Source organism: Gossypium hirsutum, chromosome D13, assembly GCF_007990345.1.
Source record: "Gossypium hirsutum isolate 1008001.06 chromosome D13, Gossypium_hirsutum_v2.1, whole genome shotgun sequence".
Classification (NCBI taxonomy): Eukaryota; Viridiplantae; Streptophyta; class Magnoliopsida; order Malvales; family Malvaceae; genus Gossypium; species Gossypium hirsutum.
Window position 1 is genome coordinate 57177424 of NC_053449.1, and position 21527 is coordinate 57198950.

A 21527-nucleotide genomic window follows, 5' to 3' on the forward strand; every position below is an offset into this window, starting at 1 on the left:
AATCAAGAGTAAAGCAAGGTAGTTGCTTTAGCTTCATGAAAAAAGAGTTGATAATTACTTGAAAGGAGAGAGAAAGTTAGGGGTTAGTTTGTATTAATAAGGACGTAAGGTAAAAGATAAAAAAATTTTCATGATGTTCATGTAATTTTTTATTATTTGAGCATAAATATGTTATATGTAACACCTCTAACCCGTATCCGTCGCCAGAACAAGGTTATAGAGCATACCGGTATTTACGGGTCAAACAGATAGAAATTTCAAACGTTTCATTACATATCAATATTCATAATAAAACCAATCAAAATCATATATATTGTCTCTTATACGAGCCCTGAAAACCTGAAATATGTATTAGAAACAAGTAGGGACTAATTCAGAAACTCAGAGTTTCTGAAAAAGTAGAAAAGTTTCAAAGCTGCAGGGGGTCACACGGCTGTGTAACTCATACGGTTAAGAGACATGCTCGTGTCTTAGGCCGTGTGAGCATTCGAAATAGGGACACATGGCTGTGCAATAGCCCGTGTCCGTGCCCGTGTAACTCTCTGACTTGGGTCACACGGCCAAGTCACACGTCCGTGTGCTAGGCCGTAAGAGCATATTGACTTGCATTTTTAAGAAGATACAAGGGACGCACGACAATGTCACTTGGCCGTGGGTCACACACGGTTGAGACACACATCCGTTTCTCTGCCCGTGTGGACGAAAATAGGCCATTTTTCAAGTCATATTTCTAACCCAATTTGACACCAACCTAGACTCAACATATTGCACATCAACAAGCCATAACAAGGCATTCAAAACAAGTTAAAATAAAGTCTTAAACATGTATTATTACTACATACAACCAATATGCCTTTAGGCACTTCAAATGACAACTTAAAAACATGTCAACCAAGTATACCAATATGTAAGTTGGTTATATAAAAAAAATATTATTCATAATATTTTCATAAGCCAAACTTTCACCAAGTCCGCACAAAAGCCTATACATGTCATATAAACCGTATTGAACTTTTCAAAAACTACCGAGATAAGCTGGATAGTGTGACTTGAGTGCTGATCCGATCGTCCAACCTTTTGAAAATCTACAATGACATTAAAAAATACAAATAAGCTTAATAAAGCTTAGTAAGTTCGACGAGTTAAAGAAAAATCTTACCGAATTAACTACAATAAATTAAGTAAAAAAAATCATCCATGACAAGTCCCTGTCATTTACAACTTCAATCGATAAATATATCTGTATTCAAATCAATACAAAAATAAATAACATGTATTCCAAATTCATTAAATAAATCACCTTACTGAGATTTCTCCATTCAAAAGAACGACTTACGGATAAGAGTACATCATCAACAGAAGCTCGAAAGTTGAACAAAAGCTCGTAAGAGCTGAATGGAAGGTCGTAAGAACTAATTCACCCAGTTACGCCAAACAGAAAGTAAAACACGAGAGTTCGCAAGAAATCCTGAACTCCGGTTTGCTTGGGAATAACACTGATATCTCCCTCCAGTACTATCTCCACCCCAAACCCCTATCATACACCAAATCACAATTGTATTGAAATCTCGTATTCAATCCAAACTGAGTATTAAATTTGATAATATATTTCCAACAATAATTAGATTCCAACAATAGAACATATATATAACACCAATCATCAATTTATACAAATGTTAAATTTTAACCGTACGAACTTACCTGGACTGAATTGTAGTAAGTGCAGAAGTTTAGGGACTATTTTCACTATTTTTCCTTTTTCACGAGTATCTACGAGATTTTGATCTAGAATATAAAATTACTCATTCAATAGCATATATTTCATTTCCAATTCATTTCACAATTAATACCCTTTTATTTTTCAAATTTACACAATTCCCCTAAACTTTTACAATTTTTCCAATTTAATCCCTTAATTAGTTAATCTATCAAATTAACTAATTTTCTCAGTCAATAATCTATCAAAATATTCTAGGCCCTCATATAGCCCCTAATAAACCTAAAATTCACTATCAAACCTTAATATTTTGACATTTTTACAATTTAATCCGAAAATCAATATATAAGAAAATCACTTTACAAAATCATCACACAACAAAATCAAAGCTCCAAAACCATGTTATTCGTCAAAAACATCTAATATTTATCAATGGAAAATTCCAAAATTTTTAATAAAATAAAAAACGAAGGTACGATTTAGTTGGACCTAATTGCAACGATCTCAAAAACATAAAAATTACAAGAAACAATTAGGAATTGAAATCACATGAAAAAAATGAATAAACCGACTTAGAGCTCCTCCTATGGTGGTTTTGGCCGAAAATTGAAGAAGAAATGCATAGGAAGCTTTTAAAATTTCAATTTGTTTGTTTTAATTTTATCAAAATTGCAATTTTGCCATTCAATTGTTTTATTTTATTATTTTAGGTATATTTATTACTTAAGTCCTTTCTTATTTATTAATCAAGTCATTTAATCACTTAATTATTATAATTAGCAAGTTTTAAGCTTTTTTCAATTTAGTCTTTTTTAATTAATTATCGAAACGTTAAAAATTTTCAACGAAACTTTAATACCACCTTAATGACACTTCGTAAATATTTACAAAAATATTTACGACTCGGTTTATAAAAACGAGGCCCCGATACCTCACTTTCTAAAACCACTTGACCTTAGGGTCTTACCACTCGAACCTAATAAATCATTGTAAAAGATAAATTACCAATTTAAGAACCATATTTGACTCGTAAATATTATTAATATTTACGAGCTTACTCGTCAGATTTGGTGGCCTCAAACCACTGTTTCCAACACCACTAAAAAATCGGGCTCTTACATTATATGTTTATGGCATTAACAAGTAAATATTATATGTTTATCATGGAAATCAAGAAAAAGAGAAGAAAGAAGAGGACTAATTGCAGACAAAGGAAAAGGTATGGCCAATGAGTGAAGAAAGAAGGAAACTCTACAATCAAGCCTAGTTTGTAAGTACTACAAGGATTTAATCCTATTTCTTTAGATATCTATAGTAAGAATTATAAATTAAGTGTTTAATTTTAGATTTATGTATAGTAGTAATTTAAAGGACTAAATTATAAAGATAGTAAACTTGATACAATAATGTGAATGAGAATTAAAGTGGTAAAGTAAGTTATGTGTATTAAGAATATTGTATGTGTGTGAAAAATATGTGGAACTAAATGGAAATTATATGTGAAATTATAAGATTAAGGGCTAAATTAAAAGAAATTGAAAGCTGGTATAATTGATACTAAGCCCAAGTAGATAGATATGAATTGTTAGGATATAAATGCCATGCTATTAAGGAATATATTGTGCACTTATTGTTTATTCGCGTCGACGGTGTTCAGTTATGCGCTATGACAATTTTCAGTTCTTTTCCGTATGTCCTAATTATTCTAATCATTCTACTTTGGGCCTTGTAAGTGTAATATGAATTGGTAAGTGTAATTTTAATAAATGTGGTTGTTACTATGAATAATTACATATGTGTATTTACAATATAAAACGTAGTTTACGATTAAGTTCTTGTAGCACTTACTTAAGCTATTTTAGCTTAACGAGTAGGTTAAGATCAAAAGGAAGCTAGAAGTGGTACAAGACCTACTCTTCCCATCACATCCCGAGGCCAAAAGAGTATGACTTCTAAATTTTGGGTTAGAATGACATGTACATAGGTATTTAGTGTGTGTTTTCATTAGGAATAACTAAAATGCAAACTTTTTAAACATTATAAATTATAAGAACTTAATCTAAATGTTTGAATAATATGATGGTAAAATGGTGTTATGGTGGTTTTAAATGTTTAAATTATCAATTGGTTGGTTTGCTATTGAAATTTGATATGCAGGGACTAAGGTATAAAAGTTAAAAAATTGCAAAATTTCTTTCAATTTTGGCCAACACGAGGTCAAAGAGTAACACAGGCTAGCCATACGGTCGTGTGAGTGCTGGAATTGGTCAAACCTCAAAGACTTACACGACCATGTGGTAGACACGATCTGGCCACACGGCCATATGCCCTGTTTTTCACAAAAAATCATATTTCACTTTAAAACATTGTTTTAAATACTAGAATGTTTTAAGAAACTTATCGGGCTCCCCCTATCATTGATATTGTTTAATTAATGACTCAATAAGTTACAAATAAGTTCCAAGTGAAACTTTTCTTGTTAAATTTTGATTGGTTAATACTTTAATATTTAATGTAGCATTCCTATATTTGATCCAATAGTCGGGTTAGGTAGAAGGGTGTTATAGACATGATCCCCTACTAGGCATAATCGACCCTACCTTCATTCCATTAAAAAAAATAGAATAGTAAACTGTCGTAATGCACAATATCATCTAGTCAATCCATTAGTTAGTAAAACCCATCTTCATCATGATAAAACGAAGGAAATTCTGATCCATCCTATCATACATATGATAAATGATTTCAATCTATCAGAAAAACTTTGCCTACCTTTCTCCAGCCCTTACTCTTCATATGATGGATGATTTCAAATGCAACAAGAATATTATTTGTGATTAATCTACCAGGAACAAAAACATATTGCATGGGAGAAATCATACTAGGGAAAAAAAATCTTTAATGGGTTAGCAAGGACCTTGGCAACAATCTTGTATATCACATTACATAAAACAATAGGTCTCAAATTTTGCATGTTGCCAGGACGATCCTTCCTAAGAATCAAGGCAATATTGGTATTATTAAGAGTCTCAAGAAAAGCACAAGTTACCCACTAATAATGCTCAAATACATCATGACCTACAATCAACGAACATATATGAAAAAAAGTAGGATTCATATTGTCCAGTCTTGGAGATTTGATAGGATCTATGATCATAACGATGTCTTTGAACTCCTCCATAAAAGGAGCAACCAGAGCTATATTCTAAGTATCCATTACACAAACAAGAAAATTCGAGAAAGCATTGAAATCAATGTGGGAAGAACTCGAGAATGGCTCTTAAAAATACAACAGATGATATCAAAACACAATTGGTCGTTCACGTCTAGAAGCATATGGACTCGATTTACCCTCCTCCTTTTAGAAGCATGAGCATGAAAATAAAGAGAATTTGCCTTACCATATTTTAACCAAAAAGTTTTTGATCTATGTCACCAGCACACAACCCCCTGCGCAAATAAAGAACCTGAATCTAAATGCCATTGAGCAATCTCGGGTGCAGTGGGATATAGTCGACACTTATGGTCAATTTTCACTTTTAACTCCTCAATATGCTCCTAATAATTACTTTCTAATCGCTTCCACCTCCAATCTAACAATCTCCTGCCACAATTCTTCAATTTCGACACAACACCCATACCCAAATCATCATTCCAACTAGACAGCACCACCTCGTTAAAATCAGTTTCCAATAGCCAAGCATTCTCAAAGCGAAACTTACGAGCACCGCAGGTAAGCATTGAAGATTTTGGTCAGAAGTAGCGTTGACCAAATTATAGAGATTATGAAAAGGAAAAAGACTAATCCATTTAGCGTTTGCAAGAGCTCGGTCAAGGCACTCCATAATCAAGCCATTCGTACCTCACCCTCTTTCCCAGGTGAACCCAAAAACTAAAAATAGAATTTCAGTCAAGTGATAGTAAAAAAGACAACCCCAAAAACCACACAAATGAGTCGGGTAATTGGCACTAAAGGTGCTCATGAGTCAGATCTGGTCGGGCGTTAACATACTTTATGCTTACCCAAGCCCGACCCGACCCGACCCTAAATATGAGTCTAAAATTTTGCCCAAACCCACCCATATTTGCAAAAGACTAACCCAAGCCCATTTTAGGCCCTCCCATATTATATTTTTATATATATTAAAAATATTTATATTATATTATTTTAATATTAATAATTTTATTTTTTATTTGTTGCAATTTTTTATGTAGTCATCTTAACATTATTTTAATGTTTACATTAAAGTAGTATTATATTCAGCATAGGTTTATTTTTTTAATGTGTTATAAATTACATAATATGTAAAAATAACATAATATAAAGTATTATAAACTTAAAAATGGGTCGGGTTGGGCTAAAATCGGGCATTGAATGTTTAAGTCTGAGCCCAACCCATATTTTGAACGAACCTAATATTTTTGTCCAAACCTATTTTTCAAATCTAATATTTTTGTCCAAATATTTTTAAATTTTAAGTGGGCGACGGATAACCAGAAACACGGGACTAATTGACATACCAAATTTATCAACAAATTATTAAAACCCTCCGAGCATACCCAAGGGAGATTATGACGAGAAGAAAAATTCCACAGCAAGGACAACTATCTTTGTTTCTACTAAACTCGGAAGACCATAAAAACTTGTAAGGCGCCAACAAATATTTGTAGAATCTTCAATAATAAGTCGTATATTTAGAATTAGTGTTTTTATTTTTATTTTTTATTTGAAGGATTTTGATCTTCTATTTTTTAATTTTAAAATATAATTTAATTATTAATATTATTAAAATATTTTTATTAAATTTAAATTTATCGCAATGCTTTTTTTATATGGATTGCAAAGAAACTTTTTTCTATTTAGTGTTTAGAGTTGATTTATCCAAAACTCTTAATTAGATAATAATATTAGTAATTAAATTTTATCAAATCAACCTTAGAACCCGAATTAAATCACATCTATCGGATTTTATTTGATAAATTAAATGCAAAATTAAACAAATTCACAATTAGCACTAAATTTATTCTATTAACAAAATCATGAAAAATTCAATAATATTATTAACAATTAACTTTCACCAAATCCATACTATAGCCCAAATTAAACCCTAAAAAATTAACACGGTTAACTTTGGATACTAAAATATATAATTTTTGTCATATACATGTAACAGATACACAAGTAACACACAAAAAAAACCGTGTCAAACTCGGGTATCAAATCCCATATTAAACCATATAAAAATGATAAAATATAATGAATTAAGGTAAAATTGAATCAAAATCACATCGGACAAATATTGGACTTAAAACTCAAGTTTTCCAAACCAAAAGAAGAGAATGAAGAAAGTAGCAAATTTGGCATGGAGTTGGAAGATATGAGTGGCAAATAACAAGTAAGCTTTAATCACTAAACAATGAATATCAACAAAATTTAGGAATCTTCCTACCAATCCGTAACCTTTTTTTTTTTTTATACAAGCTTCAAAGTCTTGTTTTGTTTAAGAAATTATGAGAAGTGATTCCGAGTTAATTAAAAATTATTAACTATTTATTCTATTAAATATAGAAAATAATATTTCCAAATTGATATAATAATATATAATATGAGATTAATTTAAACTTTTATTTTTATGCATGATAAATGTAACTATAATGTTAAATTCAAAAGATTGTAAAACTCATTATATTTGTACTCGACGGTCGAAATCTTGAAGTTTAAGTTTGTCGTGTTAGGAAACTACATAAAATAAACATGAAAAATGTTTTGTTTTCCCTTTGATATGGTGAAAATTTTTGAAACTTCAAAGTAAGGTTGTCCTGTTTCTTAATTGTCCTAAAAACAACATTCTTTGTCATTGTCACCAAATTAGATTTCATACTTTTCAACATCACGAATACCTGAATTATTTGATGAGTACATGAATTGTACTTTTTTTTATTTGGGAGTATTGAATACGTTTATAATTCTGAGTTTTATAGTACTTTTTCTAGGAGACATGTCAAATTCAAATGACCATTTTTTATTCTTAATCTATAAAATAATAATTTCAATCAAATCATACATCGCTGTATATTAAACCCTTTAATTCTTTAAGAGGTTTCTCTAAAAGATTAGCTATATAATTAGGAAGACGTTTCAAATACCATACATGAATTACTGGACATGCCAGCCTTATGTATCCCATTTGATATCTTCGTATCCGAGAATCAACAAATTCAACTCCGCATTGTTCACAAAATTTAAGGCCCTCCTTTTGATTTCCAATTACTCGATAATTTCCACAAGCGCAAATTCCACAAGGATTGGACCATGCAATTTGTAATTTACACATACTCAAATTACTATTTAATAGTAAAAAAATATTTTTTATTTATATTTATCATTATAAAAAATTACTTTTAATATTTTTATTTTAATAAATAGTAATTCAGGCTTTTTAAATCAATTTGGACAAAATTTATATAAGGTTGGGATTGCATTTCAACCCGGCCCAATTCATGGGCAAGTATACTCTTCGAACCCGCAAATCCTTAATTTGTTGCCAATTCCAAATTCTTTGTATGCTTATTTCTCTCAATAATCTCGAAAAAAATATTGTTTGATGAAATATAAAGAAAACTAAACTTTAATCGCCAATGAATAACAAAAGTTACATGCTACTAAGCGAGGATGATGGAATCTCCAAAGGCTTAATACGAATGGATTTTACATAATATTTATGATCATGTTCCCCCACTGTAACATCTTGACATGATGTTTAGAGGTTTATTAGAGGAGTAGCAATGTCTGACTTAGTTCCCATTTTCTTCTTGCACTCCAATTAAAGCTTGCTGCAAACATCCAAACAAACAAGAATAAGTAAACATCACATGGATCAACAGGCAAGAAACAACATGGATGGTTTTCTTTTCTTTTTGGCAAAAGTAGAGGCCGAAGCCTCGGAATAAGAAGAGTGGTTGCAAATGCTTGGAATCTAATTAATCCGTATCTGCTGGGTTCGGAACAGGGACAAGGTTGATTACCTGAAAGCATGACAAAGTGTACAGCACATCGCTTGATGATATTTGGTGGTGGAGGACAATTCTCATCCTGAATCAACATTAAGACCCACGTCAGTTTCGCTTGTGTATCATTATTACTCGGACTCAAGTGTGTCTCACACGGGTATGTTTAGTTTTCTTAAACACGGATGTTAGACACAGATACAGACCTGAGTGGGCCTTCCAGCATCACAAGCACACCATGTTCCTCTAACTTCTTGTATAGCTTCTCTGCTGTGATTTTAGATCCCTCCACTATGTCGAAAAATATCTGGTGAAATACAGTAACATGAAGAATATAAGCATGGTAATCCAGTTGGTAAAAGTGATTCTCTGCAGTTTTCTGATCCAACTTTCATTTCAGGCATTTGTTTTTAATTTTTTACAGCCAGTTTTTCTTGGAGAACAAGGTAGCAACAAGTAAAAAAACAGGATTGTAACTTATTTTACTCTATACTCAGATAGATCGAATCGCAACTAGGGGTATATAATTGAGCGAAGCCAAGCTCAAACTTGCATTCTACTTGAAATTCGAGACTCGAAGCTCAACTTGCTTGATAGATCAAGCTTGAATCAACTACAACCAAACTGAACCTGAGTACTTTGCAAGTATAGGTGTCTAGTTTAATGCAAAGTGAAGGAAAAGATTGTGATTATTGCTAGTTAATAACGAGCGTACTCACGATATTTGTTTCCACTGCAGCAACATTAACTCTTAGACCTTTAATTTGATTTAGCCCCTCTGAAACAATACAAAACCAGCATAAAATCCAAGAATTTAATTTGATGCTCGACATAGGTGTTGGATACGAGTATTTCATGAAAAAATGAAGAGTCAAAGCAATGAAACCTCAAACCATAATTTACCTGCTAACACCTTAGCCTTCTTGTGATCACCCTCGAGCTTTGCAACATTTTCTTTTAAAGCAACAAAAGCAGCAGCACAAATGAAACCAAGCTGCCTCATCCCACCACCTAAAGTTTTCCTAAGTCTTCTAGCCTAAAAAAAACAAAGAAAACGAAGTTTGAAGATAAATTTCGGTATATGGCAGAGGTCTTTTAGCTGGAAAAACTTCAGATTTTACCTTGCTAATAAAGCTTTTGGATCCAACAATGACGGATCCAACTGGAGCACCTAAACCTTTTGATAAGCATACCTACAGCATTCAAAAGCAATGAAAAAAAAAAATCTATATCCATTGTTTATAAGATAAAGAAAATTTCAAGTTGAAGTTGTATTTCTGGCAAAAGACAGTTTAAATTAAGATGAAGTATACCGAGACCGAGTCTGCAGCTTGTACAAGCCTGTTAACAGGAACTCCAAGTGCCTGGCAGACCAATACTTTAGTTAGATACCGTGATAATTGACAGTTTTCGTGTATACATTTAAACACAGGCATACAACACCGATAGAAGGCTAGTCGTGTTGCCCAGATTCTTCATTTTCTTAAAGTACCCGTGTTTAATACTTATATCCTATATTGTTTGGACATTAGTATGGACGTACATGATCCTCCAAAAACATGAAATAACTAGAAAAACAAGTTGAACATACTTGAACTAGACACATATTTACTACAGACACCGAGTGAAAATAGACTGAAAATATAAAAATGTGTTGCTCACCACAGATGCATTGAAAATGCGAGCCCCATCAATGTGAAGCTTTAAGCCATGCTTCTTAGCTAGCTCACCAACTTTGTCAGTGTATTCCGCAGACAAGCATCTACCCCCGGTGCTGCATGAATTGAGTAAACCATAACCAGAGGATTTCAATATGTATATAATCATATTGTCGGCATAAGCATAATTTAGAATTTATAGTACATATATGATCCATTCTTTTAATGTAGTGCCAATGCAAAAGTAGTTGCTTCGAGTCTTTATTTTTCTTGAAGTATCCATTTCTGACGCATATCCAGATACATGCTCATTGTTCAAATTGATCATGTTTACAACATTTTCATAAACTAGAACAAAGCTCTTACTTTGCATGTGAATTCTCCAAGCAAATGAGCCTTGTAGTTGGGTAAACAATCTCTCCTCTTGGGTCCCTAATGGCGGCTTCAATCAAACCGATGTCCATAGTTCCATCATCATTGTTCTTCACCGGCCTTGGATGAACACCTCCAATGGTTGAAATCCCACCATTCTCATAAATATGGATATGACAATTGTCACCAAGAATGACTTCACTTCCCCTAATATCACAATGAACAAGAACACTAATGAGGTTACCCATGGTGCCTGATGCAACAAATAAACCGGCTTCCTTGCCCATGATCTTAGCGACTTCAGATTCCAACCGGGCCGCGGTCGGATCAGCACCCAAGACATCATCATCAACTTCAGCAGTTGCCATTGCAGCCCTCATTGCCTCAGTTGGTTTCGTTACCGTATCCGATCGAAGATCTACACTTTTGGTCACCATTGTTTCTGAAATTTATCCCACAAAAAAGATCAGTCAAAACAATCCAATGATTCCTTTCTCCAAATTAATTACACCAAGAAAATTGATCCTTACTACATTTCTTTTTCTGGTAAAAATTTTCCCTGCCTTTCCATTTAAGAGGGAATTTTATACCATGCCAAGAACATGTTGAACTAATCCCAAGAAAACTCAAGAAATCCATCCATTAAAAAAAATCTACAAACCGTTTAAAAAATGCATATTATATACATATATGCATGTGTGTGTATAGAGAGAGATGGCCATATTTTACCAGTTGAAGCTCTTCTTGTTCTTTGCCTTACAACCAGAACGAAAAAGTGGAAAATTTGCCTCTACTTTTCCCAGAAAACTGAAAATTGCAGCAAATTTCCTTGACAGAAACAGTTTAATTGTTTCTTATTTCTGCAAAAAGAGAATTGCAAAAATATTAGAACCCAAAAATTTCACGCTTTACAACAAATATACTTACTACGTGCAAAATATTAAACCCGAAAAAAACAGAACTTCACCATTGAAAGGAATTTCAAGAAATTATGGGCTTATGACACCTTAGGCTTCAAACACACCACTTATTTTAGCTAAACTCAAACTAACTGTTCTGAAGAACACAATAATATTCAGTGAACCAACTTGACATGAAAAATTAAAAAAAAAAAATCTTCTCAAAGTTAAAGACATCATGTTTATACTTTTAAATCACCCATAAAATAGGCTGACTAATAAAGTACTGACCCCAAGGAATGAAACTAGACTTAATTAATAGCATTCAAATACCTTTTTTTCTTTTGGCCTTTTGATATTTCTTTGTTGGAAGAAAACAAAATAAGGGAATTATGATATTTTGTTTGTTTCTTTGATATTTGGTTTCCATGAAGGAATCAAATAACATATATGAATTAGTGGGTCGATTTAGCTTTTGTCGCTTTTATATCATGTAATGTTGGAAGCTTGCGAGAAGAAAATTTCCTTTTGGCTTTCCTAGTAATAATTTGGAGTTTTACATCATGCATGTGATTTAAATGTGTTTCAACTTGATTTCTTCACCAAAAAGAAAATATTTTTCTACTAGGGGATCAATTCAAATTCTCTTACTTTGATGAATGAAAGTCAGCCAAGAAAATAGTGGATGACAGATTCATTGTAAGTAATAAAAAGTTAACATCAGATTGAAAAGCTAGCCAACAACCCCCCACAATACCTGGTTCAGTCAATTATGTACACGTATTACATCGTAGAATCTTCTTTCAAAATCAAAACTAATAGTGTTACAAACGAAAAACAAAACATATATATCAAAGATTTAAACAATTTAAGAAGAAAAAAGAAACATAGATGACACTATCAAATTTATGCACAAAACAACTATGGATGCTTTCTGCGCCTTCGAATGCTAATGGTAAGAACATGCATGCATGCATGGTCGATCATTTCAATCATTTAAAATAACATCATAGAGAGAAGAATTTAGTTTCTTATGTAATAAATGATGTATTTATGTTTGTATATAAGCATACCTGCGTGAGGCTAAGAGGATTGAGAAATATTTTAAAGAAGATTTTTGTGAAGAGAGAATAGTAATAACAGAAGAGAGAAGGCTTATTTATAATGGTGGCTCAAGCAGTCAAAGCTTATCCAGTGTACGTATTCTTGTATTCTTGTGTTTCTATTTTTTTATTTGGTTTATTATATTTGTATAAAATTCAGTATGGTAAATAAAATTTATATATTCCTATATTTATATCAAATTTACATTATTTTATCGTGTCATATTATTTTTAAGTTCTGGGTTCTAAAATACAAGGTGTAGATAAGGCTGCTTGAAAATTGGGTAAGCAAATAGAATGGGAACAAAAATTTGGGATTAAAGAATAAAATAAATAAAACAAAACATACTTTTTGACTAAAGGATGAAATTCTGACTCCTCCCTTATGTGGCCATCACAGCACATTGGTGATGACTCAATTGGATAAATAATAATAATAATAATAGTAATAATCCCCCAGGAACAGAGTGAGTTGCAGGAAGAGAAGGTTGGTTGCCGCCTGACTGAAGAGAAGAAAATTAGTGATGAAGATGCGATGGGTGTGAATTCACTTGATTTTCATTTACAGTCAAAATCATGGCACTTGGTGTTCTTTATTTTCAGATTGGGTGCTGTCTGTTTTAACCATACTGCTGCTTGTCTGCTTCTTTTCTGTGTTTAAGCTTTTTTATCTGCGCTACTTGGATCCTCTTTGAACATGCTGTTTTGGACTGTGTTTGCTTTCCCTTTGAAATAACACTTTACTTTTATACACTTGTAATAATAAATAAATAATATTATACATGATCATAACACAAATGTAGTATCATAAGATCTAGCTACAATACTTTCAGATATGGGATGACCTTTTTATCAATCAAACGCAGCTGCATAAACCCTAATAAGAGGATAATTTAGGTGCAATGCAAAATAATTTTCTCAATCCCATATTAAGTACATTGGCAAGCATGAGTAGGAAAATATGCGACAGAATTCTTTTACCCCTTTTTGTGTCCCTTCATGTGCCCTCAATCATTAACACATGTTTTTCAGCCCCGGACTTCCAATGAATAAAAAGAGATAATTGAATGTAACTCTATGAGAACCAGGATTCCCCAAAAAAACTACAACAGTTATTCAAATCTTATAATGATCACATGTTTCATATTACCGGTATTTCTTTTCCAGGTTTCTTCTAAGAGAAACAAAAAACTCTGGCACTGGAAAATACAGTGATGCAAAGAAATACAACATAAAAAGCTCTGAACATAGCTGGAATCCATGTAACACTTTCGTGATTTATAAAAATAGAGAAGCAGATATGGTTCCATCAAATGCCCCAATACTACTCATTGTATAAGGCTTTAATCTCTTGCTGTCTGATGAAACTCAATACTTGTTCAGAGCTCAAAAAGCTATTCCTCCATTCCAGTTTGATTTTCAGCAGTGTCTCCACCCAAGACACAAGAATTGTCAACCTCGGTAGCTTCAACCGTTTCTTGGATGCTTTCCTGTTTGGTAGAGACTGAATCCGGATTTATAGATTCTGTAGCAGCCTCAGAACTTGTAGCAGCATCCCCACTCATCTTATTAAGTGTCTGAGTGATATCATCTCCTTTGTCTTCCACAACCAATGCCTCATTTATGTGCATGTTTCCATCTGTTCCAATATCCATAGTAGCATGTTCTTTTCCTGAATCAGCATTCACATCAACTTCTGCACTTGGTAGGCCATCAAGAGAAGAGTCAAGATGCTCCAAGGAAGGTGCAGGCTCTGAATGTCCTGCGCTAGGTACAGCAACTTGGCTTGCTGCAGCCTCAGACAACTCAAGAGCATGATTCTTTTCACCTGCCTCTTCTTGCTTTTCTGCTTGTGCTCTATATACATTCATAAGTCTTTGCATCCTTTCCAACTCAGACATGAGATTCCCGTAGCGTCTTTGTAAGGTTTGTTCAAGCTCCTTCTGTTTCTGGACTTCCTCCCAGAGACCATTTATTCTGTGTGATGCTGCTAAATGTTCCTGCTTTTGTAATGCTTGAAAACATTCTAGCTCTGTTCCTGCAGTATCTATCTGCTTAACAGTAGACTCAATATGACGCCAAAGAGTTGCAGCCCGTCTCTGATCATAAAAAAATGTTGGTTGTTTAGCACGTCAGGAATTGAAATTTCAAACAAGTTCCAAGTTCCATTACTAAAAGTATGATATTGTGCTTTCGAATTTAGAGTGTCACACTTTAATCAATCACTTGTTAGCTACGTGTAAAGTGAGTAAATTACTAGTACTCCAACCCATTACCCAAAATGGATTTCACCAGGTTGTAGAAATTATTGGAAGAAAAATATGACAAAAACTTGAACAAAGATTCAGACTCCCAAACACAGATCTCAAGGCATCAAGGTTTTCAGATTCTGATATGTATGAAGAAAACATACAGAATAAAGCATTCATTTAAGTGCTATGAAATTTCCAAATGAAATCGAATAACAGAAAATGCATGATAGAAGTTAAAACTCAAATGCTACAGTTGCAATAAAAAATAAGATGCTGTTAGTAGAAGAAAATTATTAAATGAAAATTATCGGCATATATCTAATGACATACCTCATAACCCTGTGTGAGAACATTGTACTTCTTCTCCATGCTTTCGGCCTTCGACTTATCATTATCCATCTTCTTTTTCACATTTTCAAATTCAGTTTGCAAGGCTGCAAGTTTCTCCATATTTCCAGCAACACTTGATAGACCATAAGCATTACGAGTAGGGAAGTACATGAGATCATTTAGGCAAGTATTATGTGCTTCCACAAAATCATCAAGAGATTCATTTTCATGCCCCATTGCCACACGAAGAAATTCAGCCTCCTCCTTAATCAAAGAATCAGCCTGCCAAAAAAATAAGGTTTTTTATCAGTTCACAAAAGGCGCATCACTATCAGTTATGCTTACATATCATCTCTGATATTACAAAAGTTGAGGATAATGACCAAAAAAAATGATCAGACTGACAGGGACCTGAATCTGGAAACTGTAAGTAGTTGATTTTCTTTTGGTTTTCAACAAAAATTACATGCACCAAAATATTTATACGGTGCAACTAAATGAAAATCAAGTCTCAACTACTTGTAAGAGGTTTTAGGTTGTTTGCATGACTTGATTCTTTAATAGGCAATTTATATCACAAAACAGAACCCAATTCTATAGCAGGCACCAAAACAAAATTTTCTTACATTAATAAGAAACCATTAGTATGATGATAAAAACCTTCACTAAGGTATGAAAACATAAATACACATGAAATAATGAAATGAAGCCAACATAATTAATCAAGAAAAGCATGACAAACCTCTTTCATTTCCTCTTCTTCGAAATCTTCAATACTGGGAATGGATCCATTTGCAGGACGCTTGGCACCTTTTTTCTTCGCCTTATTTGCCTTTTCATCAAGTGGATACTTAGCATTATCATGTTCCAGCAAGGACAAAAGCTCTTTTCTTATCATTTCATCAGCCTGCTCAATTGAAGTAGGGGGAACAAAAGAACTTTTGTCACCATCGGTCCTCATCAAAGAATCTCTAATTAATTCCAGAGAGGCACTAGGAGGTCTCGGAAGCTCCCTCTGCAACACTTTTGATCTCTTCTTAAGTAATGCCTGCTGTCGTGCTTCTTCCTCGGCCCTTTCTCTAGCAATCCGATCAGACATGTCTTCTTCAATCTTCTCCTCTGGTTCTTCATTATCTTCTGGGGGTGGCTGAATGACTATTTGGTACTCATTCTTTGGCTGTGGAAGAGTACCAAGTCCAGATCGCAAATTCCTTCTTAGATCAGCTTGTCTCCGCTGCTCAAGTTTGGCACTGTCATGAAGGTCCATCTCTTCGTTTATGTGGAGCCCATCCCTGATAGGAGTTCCTTTAGGGGTCAAAGCAAAAGAATAGACATCCCTTGATGGTGTCATTCCAGTTCTAGGCGTAAGACCTGCAGTTCCAGGAGTTGCAGCAGGAGTCAACATTGGATTTGGTGTTAGGATCTGTGTTTTAGGTGTGACCCCTGAGAAATCTGAAGGGTGCAACTCTGGATTTTCTCCACCAAGTAATGGTGTTTGGGACTCTCTCAGCCTAGCCAAATTTTCAGCTTCCATCATAATAGCATCACCTTTTCCAGCTGGTGTTCTTTGTGGGGTTCGTAAAGGTGTCATTCCTGGACGTGGTGTCTGAGAATAATTTGCGAGAAGAGCACGAGTTGCACCACTCCCTCCAGCCAGTTCCTCATTCTCTGCAAGAAGATCACTGGCATATCCCATCTTCGCAATCTCCTCCAATTCATGATCAGAAATCTGGGGTGATGGCAGCATAAGTTTTGATCTCTTTCTTACCGTTTCTGGATCATTCAACTTGTTTGCCTGCAATATTGCTGATGGAGTATCCTGCCTCTGTGAAATTTTATTCTTCGCAATATCCTGCTTTCTTAACTGTGCTTCTATATCAACTCTTCTTTTTCCCTCAAGTTCCTCAATAGTAGTTGGGAACTTAGGCTGCTCTACAGGTCTATCTTCATCGGCAACATCATAAAAGCCTGGAGGAGGCCTCTTCTCAAAAGGAATTTCAGCATTATAGTCAATTCCCTTCCTCTTCCTCTTCCGTTGCCTCGTATCAATTCCAGCAGCCTTAAGCTCCCTCCTTTTTTGCAAAGAAGCAAGTCTCCTGGCCTCTTCAAGCTGTTTCTCCCTAGCTTTCCTCTTCGCTTTCTTGCCTCTAGTATTAGCAAGCCGAGCACGAGCTTCAGAAAGCATTTCCTTCTCATCCTCATCCATATCAACAGGATCTGGACGAGCAGGCTTTGATTCGGGATTTGGGTCAATCTCTCCAGGGCGCAATTTCCGGGGATCATCACCTGGCTCATAGTTTTCATCTCTAGCACAGGCTGCATCAAGGAGCTTCTCATACCGTTCAAGACATTGCGATGGAGTCCGACCAACAATTGGAGCAATCGTTCTCCATTGTGTTGGCATGAGCTTAGCAAGATGAAGCAGTTTCTCGTCCTCTTCTCTAGTCCACTCAGTCTGCATACATCAACAAAACACAAATTCATCACTTGAAAGTTCTTACTTCTATCAAAATAACTATAAAAATTACTGCTAGTTTTCTTCATCAAAAGTAATAAAGTAAAAACACTTCAATTAACCTTAAGGGTTCACAAAGAAATACAATAACACCTACTCAGCAAGAAAGCTACCTGCAGTTTGAGTCACAGAAGAGTGCAATTCCTAATAATTAGACCACCCTCAATTCTTTTGCCAATCCATATGAAACAATTGTATCTGAAAGCCTGACGCTCCATATTTTAACTATTTGGTATTTATAATCATATATTATTTAGTTTATTTACCATTAAACTTTGTTTCCTAACCAAACATTCAAGCAAGCAAAAAGCATGTACCATGCAGCAACAAGAACGTTTCTTTTAATTAAGCTCAGCAACTCTAACCAAAGGTTTCAAATAAAAAACAATTAAAATGAAACATAACTTCTCCAACTCAAGAAAATTCTAACAATAATGATGTCCACGGAAAATTCCAACTCAGAAATCGTAACACTGAAAAGCCTAAATACCCAAAATTGATTTCATCTTTTAAGAAGAAACCAAAGTAAGCTAACCAATATTAAAGCAATACAAAGCTCCAATGAAAATGCTCAAACTCGAAAACGTTAAAACTTTATTTTAAAACGAAGAGAAAAGAAGAGGAAAATTTACCTTTTTGATGGAAGGATCCAGCCACTCATACCAACGAGCTTTACATTGCTTAGCAGATTTACGAACAAGCAAAGAAGAAATCCGAGCCCATTGATTCTTCCCATATTTCATAACCGCCGCTTTTAAGATCTCATCCTCCGTGTTCTTCCATACTCCTCCTTTTATCATAATCCTCATCTTCGCTCACGTTTCTTTGTTTCCCTTGAAAGATTTGATTGAAATGGAAGCTTCAAAAATTATAAACCCTAGATTTTCAATTGAAAAAGCTCTGAATTTTAAGCTCTTTAAACCCTAGATTTTCTGTTTAAAGAGTAACTGCGGAGCAAGAACAAGGGATCCTAATCTTATAATTTTTTATTTTGACCCCTTAGAATCTGTATAATTAAAGTAAGATCCTCAACCCGCTAATTGAAAACTAAAATAAGAAGAAAAATATGCATTACTTGTTCATCAATATTTAATTTATAAAGTGATAATTCTTACCACATTCACATTATTGTCGGTATAAAATATTTATAATTAGATTTTTATTTGATTGTTTTAATTATTTAAATTTTTTAAAAATAATTTAATCTCAATGTTTTTACAATTAAAATCAATAAATTTATCTATACCCAGAATAATCTTTCATGGATTATAGTTAGAAATTGTTATAGTTTTTGTGTTACATCTCCAATCTATGGTAAGCTTTTAAAGTTTTAATGGTGTATTAATCAAGTTGTTTTGTCAATTTGGTGTTAACTTGAATGTTAAATCCCTCCCATTTACCATTTGTGATTTCAACATTAAATGTGACTTTAAATACAGACTAAACCACATAAACCAATACAAGACTAGCTTATACCTATTCCATAAACAACTTATATCTGATAATTAAAAAAATAGTCATATATTTAAGAGGATTGTTTTTATTTTCTAATACATCAAATTCAAGTTATCCATGAAATAAGTAAATATGTGTTGTAATCATTGTTTTTTTAAATATGTTCCACGTCAAATTTAACTAACATGTGTAGATGAAAAATATATAGAAAAGCTAAGTGCATTTGGTTTAATTAAAAGTTATCATTTTTTCAGCAGTTTAATTGGTTGGAATGTAATTCCAAATTTTTTAAAATCTATTTTTTAAAAAATTTAATCATATTTTAATATATTTATTATTAAAATATGAATTAATAATATATAATATTAGAAAAATAATATATAGCCTACTTTATTATTTTTAAACTAGAATATCATTAGCGAAACAAATAATTTAATTATCCTCTAAACTAAAAAGCAAAAGATTAGAAGTAATAAATAGCTTGAGAATTATATTTTATATCCAAACATAATGTTTATACATTAACAAAAAGTTACACGAAGTCATTAGTTTATATGCCATAATCTATATGTTAAATTTTACAGCATCAAAAAGTTATAACAGTTTGTGGCATTCTATCATGTCATTATACCATCCAAATATTACATATACAAAAAGTTGCCAAAACATCACCAACATAACCATAATTTTTAATGGCTCGATATTTTGCGTATATGAAAGTAAGTTCCAGCTTCTTTATGACTCTATAAAAGAGGAATTCACATTAGATATAAGATTGGTCAAAACAATATAATAAAGACAGGAAATAATTCTTACACTTATATATGAGTTCCGCACAGCATTGACTTTTATATATATATATATATACAGCTTAGGTGGAAGGCAAAAGATTACCAACTCTGAAATAGTTATATCTCATATATACTCCTTTGAGCCCAAAGTAAACATAGAGGAACAATTGTTTGAAAAAAGTTTCCAATAGGCAAAGCACAGCAACATGGAGGATAAGTTGATGTTATGGTGAAAACGACTTCAAATGTGTACAGACCTTATTTTGCCCGGGCCCATATAAACCCTAGCCCGAACCTACCAACCCAAAAAATTTACTGACCCAATTACAATAACAGACCTACAACCCAAAATTCAAAAGCCCAAATGGCCCAAAGCGTTTGACATTTTCAGAATGCCAGAAACCTAGGGTTTCTGGCGCCGTTCCCTTGCTGCTACCCATGTGAGCCTTCAGCGCGCACCACGCCCGAGGCCTGCCACCACCAGCCGGCCTTGCACCGAAACGGCAAGTTGACCTTGCCATGTACCTGCAAACAAGTAGCAAAAAGAGAGAAATGGAAGCAGACTAGAAAAACAGTAGCAAAAGAGGGAATTTTCCTGCATTTTTCATCTTTTCTTTCGGCTATAAAGCCAAGTATGTGGTGAAATGTAAAAGGGGGGGATTTTTGTAAAAAAAAAAGACAACACATTAGCAAAAAGAAATAAAAGCAAACAAACAGATTCCATGTTGTTATTTACATCAGATTCGCATTTTTTTTATTTATTTTCTTTATTTTGTATATCAAATAGAAAACAAAAAAGGGACGAGATGAAGCCTTACCTGCGCCGCGCCGGAGAGGAGGGAAGGCGAACGGATTCCTTCTCTTCTTTTCGGTTTTGACTCGTTTTTTAAAGGATTCGGCTTTGAATCCGAGTTCTAAAGGGAGTGGGCTTCAAGCGGGGCTAAGAAAGGTTCTGTTTTGCACCTCCGGCTGCCGTCTGTGGCGAAGCTACGGCGGAGGTGCGCCAGAGCCTTTGGTCGGTTCCTGGGGAGAGGGTGTTGAGAGAGTTCTGACTCTCTCTCTGTTTTTGTTGAAAATGAAGATGAAACTGTTTTTTAGTATATTTTTGGTATTTATATTAAATTTAAAACGGCATCGTTTTGGCCTTTAAGATCCGCGCGTGACCCGACCCACTCCAGGGGATCCGCGCATTTCTGACAAATGGGCTATTTGCGCCATTAATCCCTTTCATTATTGTTTTGTTTTAATTTGATCCTTCTGACTGTTTCTTCATTATTTAAATTGGCCTCGCAAATTTGTTGCATGTCTCGATTTAGTCTGGGTATAAGTGGCGCGCTACAAGGCTGGGGCATATCGCTCGATCAGTCCTTCACATTTTGTGCGTGATTCATTATAGCCCCCGAACCTTTTTATTTTGCGATTTGGCC

At 33.8% G+C, this 21527-nt stretch overlaps 2 protein-coding genes across 2 annotated transcripts; both read right to left on the reverse strand.

The window, feature by feature from the left end:
* Positions 1–8330: 8330 nt before the first annotated feature.
* On the reverse strand, positions 8331–11615 carry LOC107936772 (probable low-specificity L-threonine aldolase 1). The gene is made up of 10 exons (XM_016869540.2): positions 11485–11615; positions 10750–11197; positions 10388–10499; positions 10039–10089; positions 9847–9918; positions 9629–9761; positions 9445–9503; positions 8932–9032; positions 8744–8810; positions 8331–8551 (listed from the first exon to the last, which is right to left on the reverse strand). Exons 2-10 carry the CDS (start codon positions 11190–11192, stop codon positions 8513–8515), a joined length of 1077 nt encoding a protein of 358 aa, XP_016725029.1. The 5' UTR covers positions 11193–11197; positions 11485–11615; the 3' UTR covers positions 8331–8512.
* LOC107936763 (cell division cycle 5-like protein) lies at positions 11485–18919 on the reverse strand. Its single transcript, XM_016869529.2, has 5 exons — positions 18487–18919; positions 16082–17794; positions 15340–15621; positions 12728–14856; positions 11485–11615 (listed from the first exon to the last, which is right to left on the reverse strand). The coding sequence occupies exons 1-4, from the start codon at positions 18661–18663 to the stop codon at positions 14152–14154; spliced, it is 2877 nt and encodes a 958-aa protein (XP_016725018.2). The 5' UTR covers positions 18664–18919; the 3' UTR covers positions 11485–11615; positions 12728–14151.
* Positions 18920–21527: the final 2608 nt, after the last annotated feature.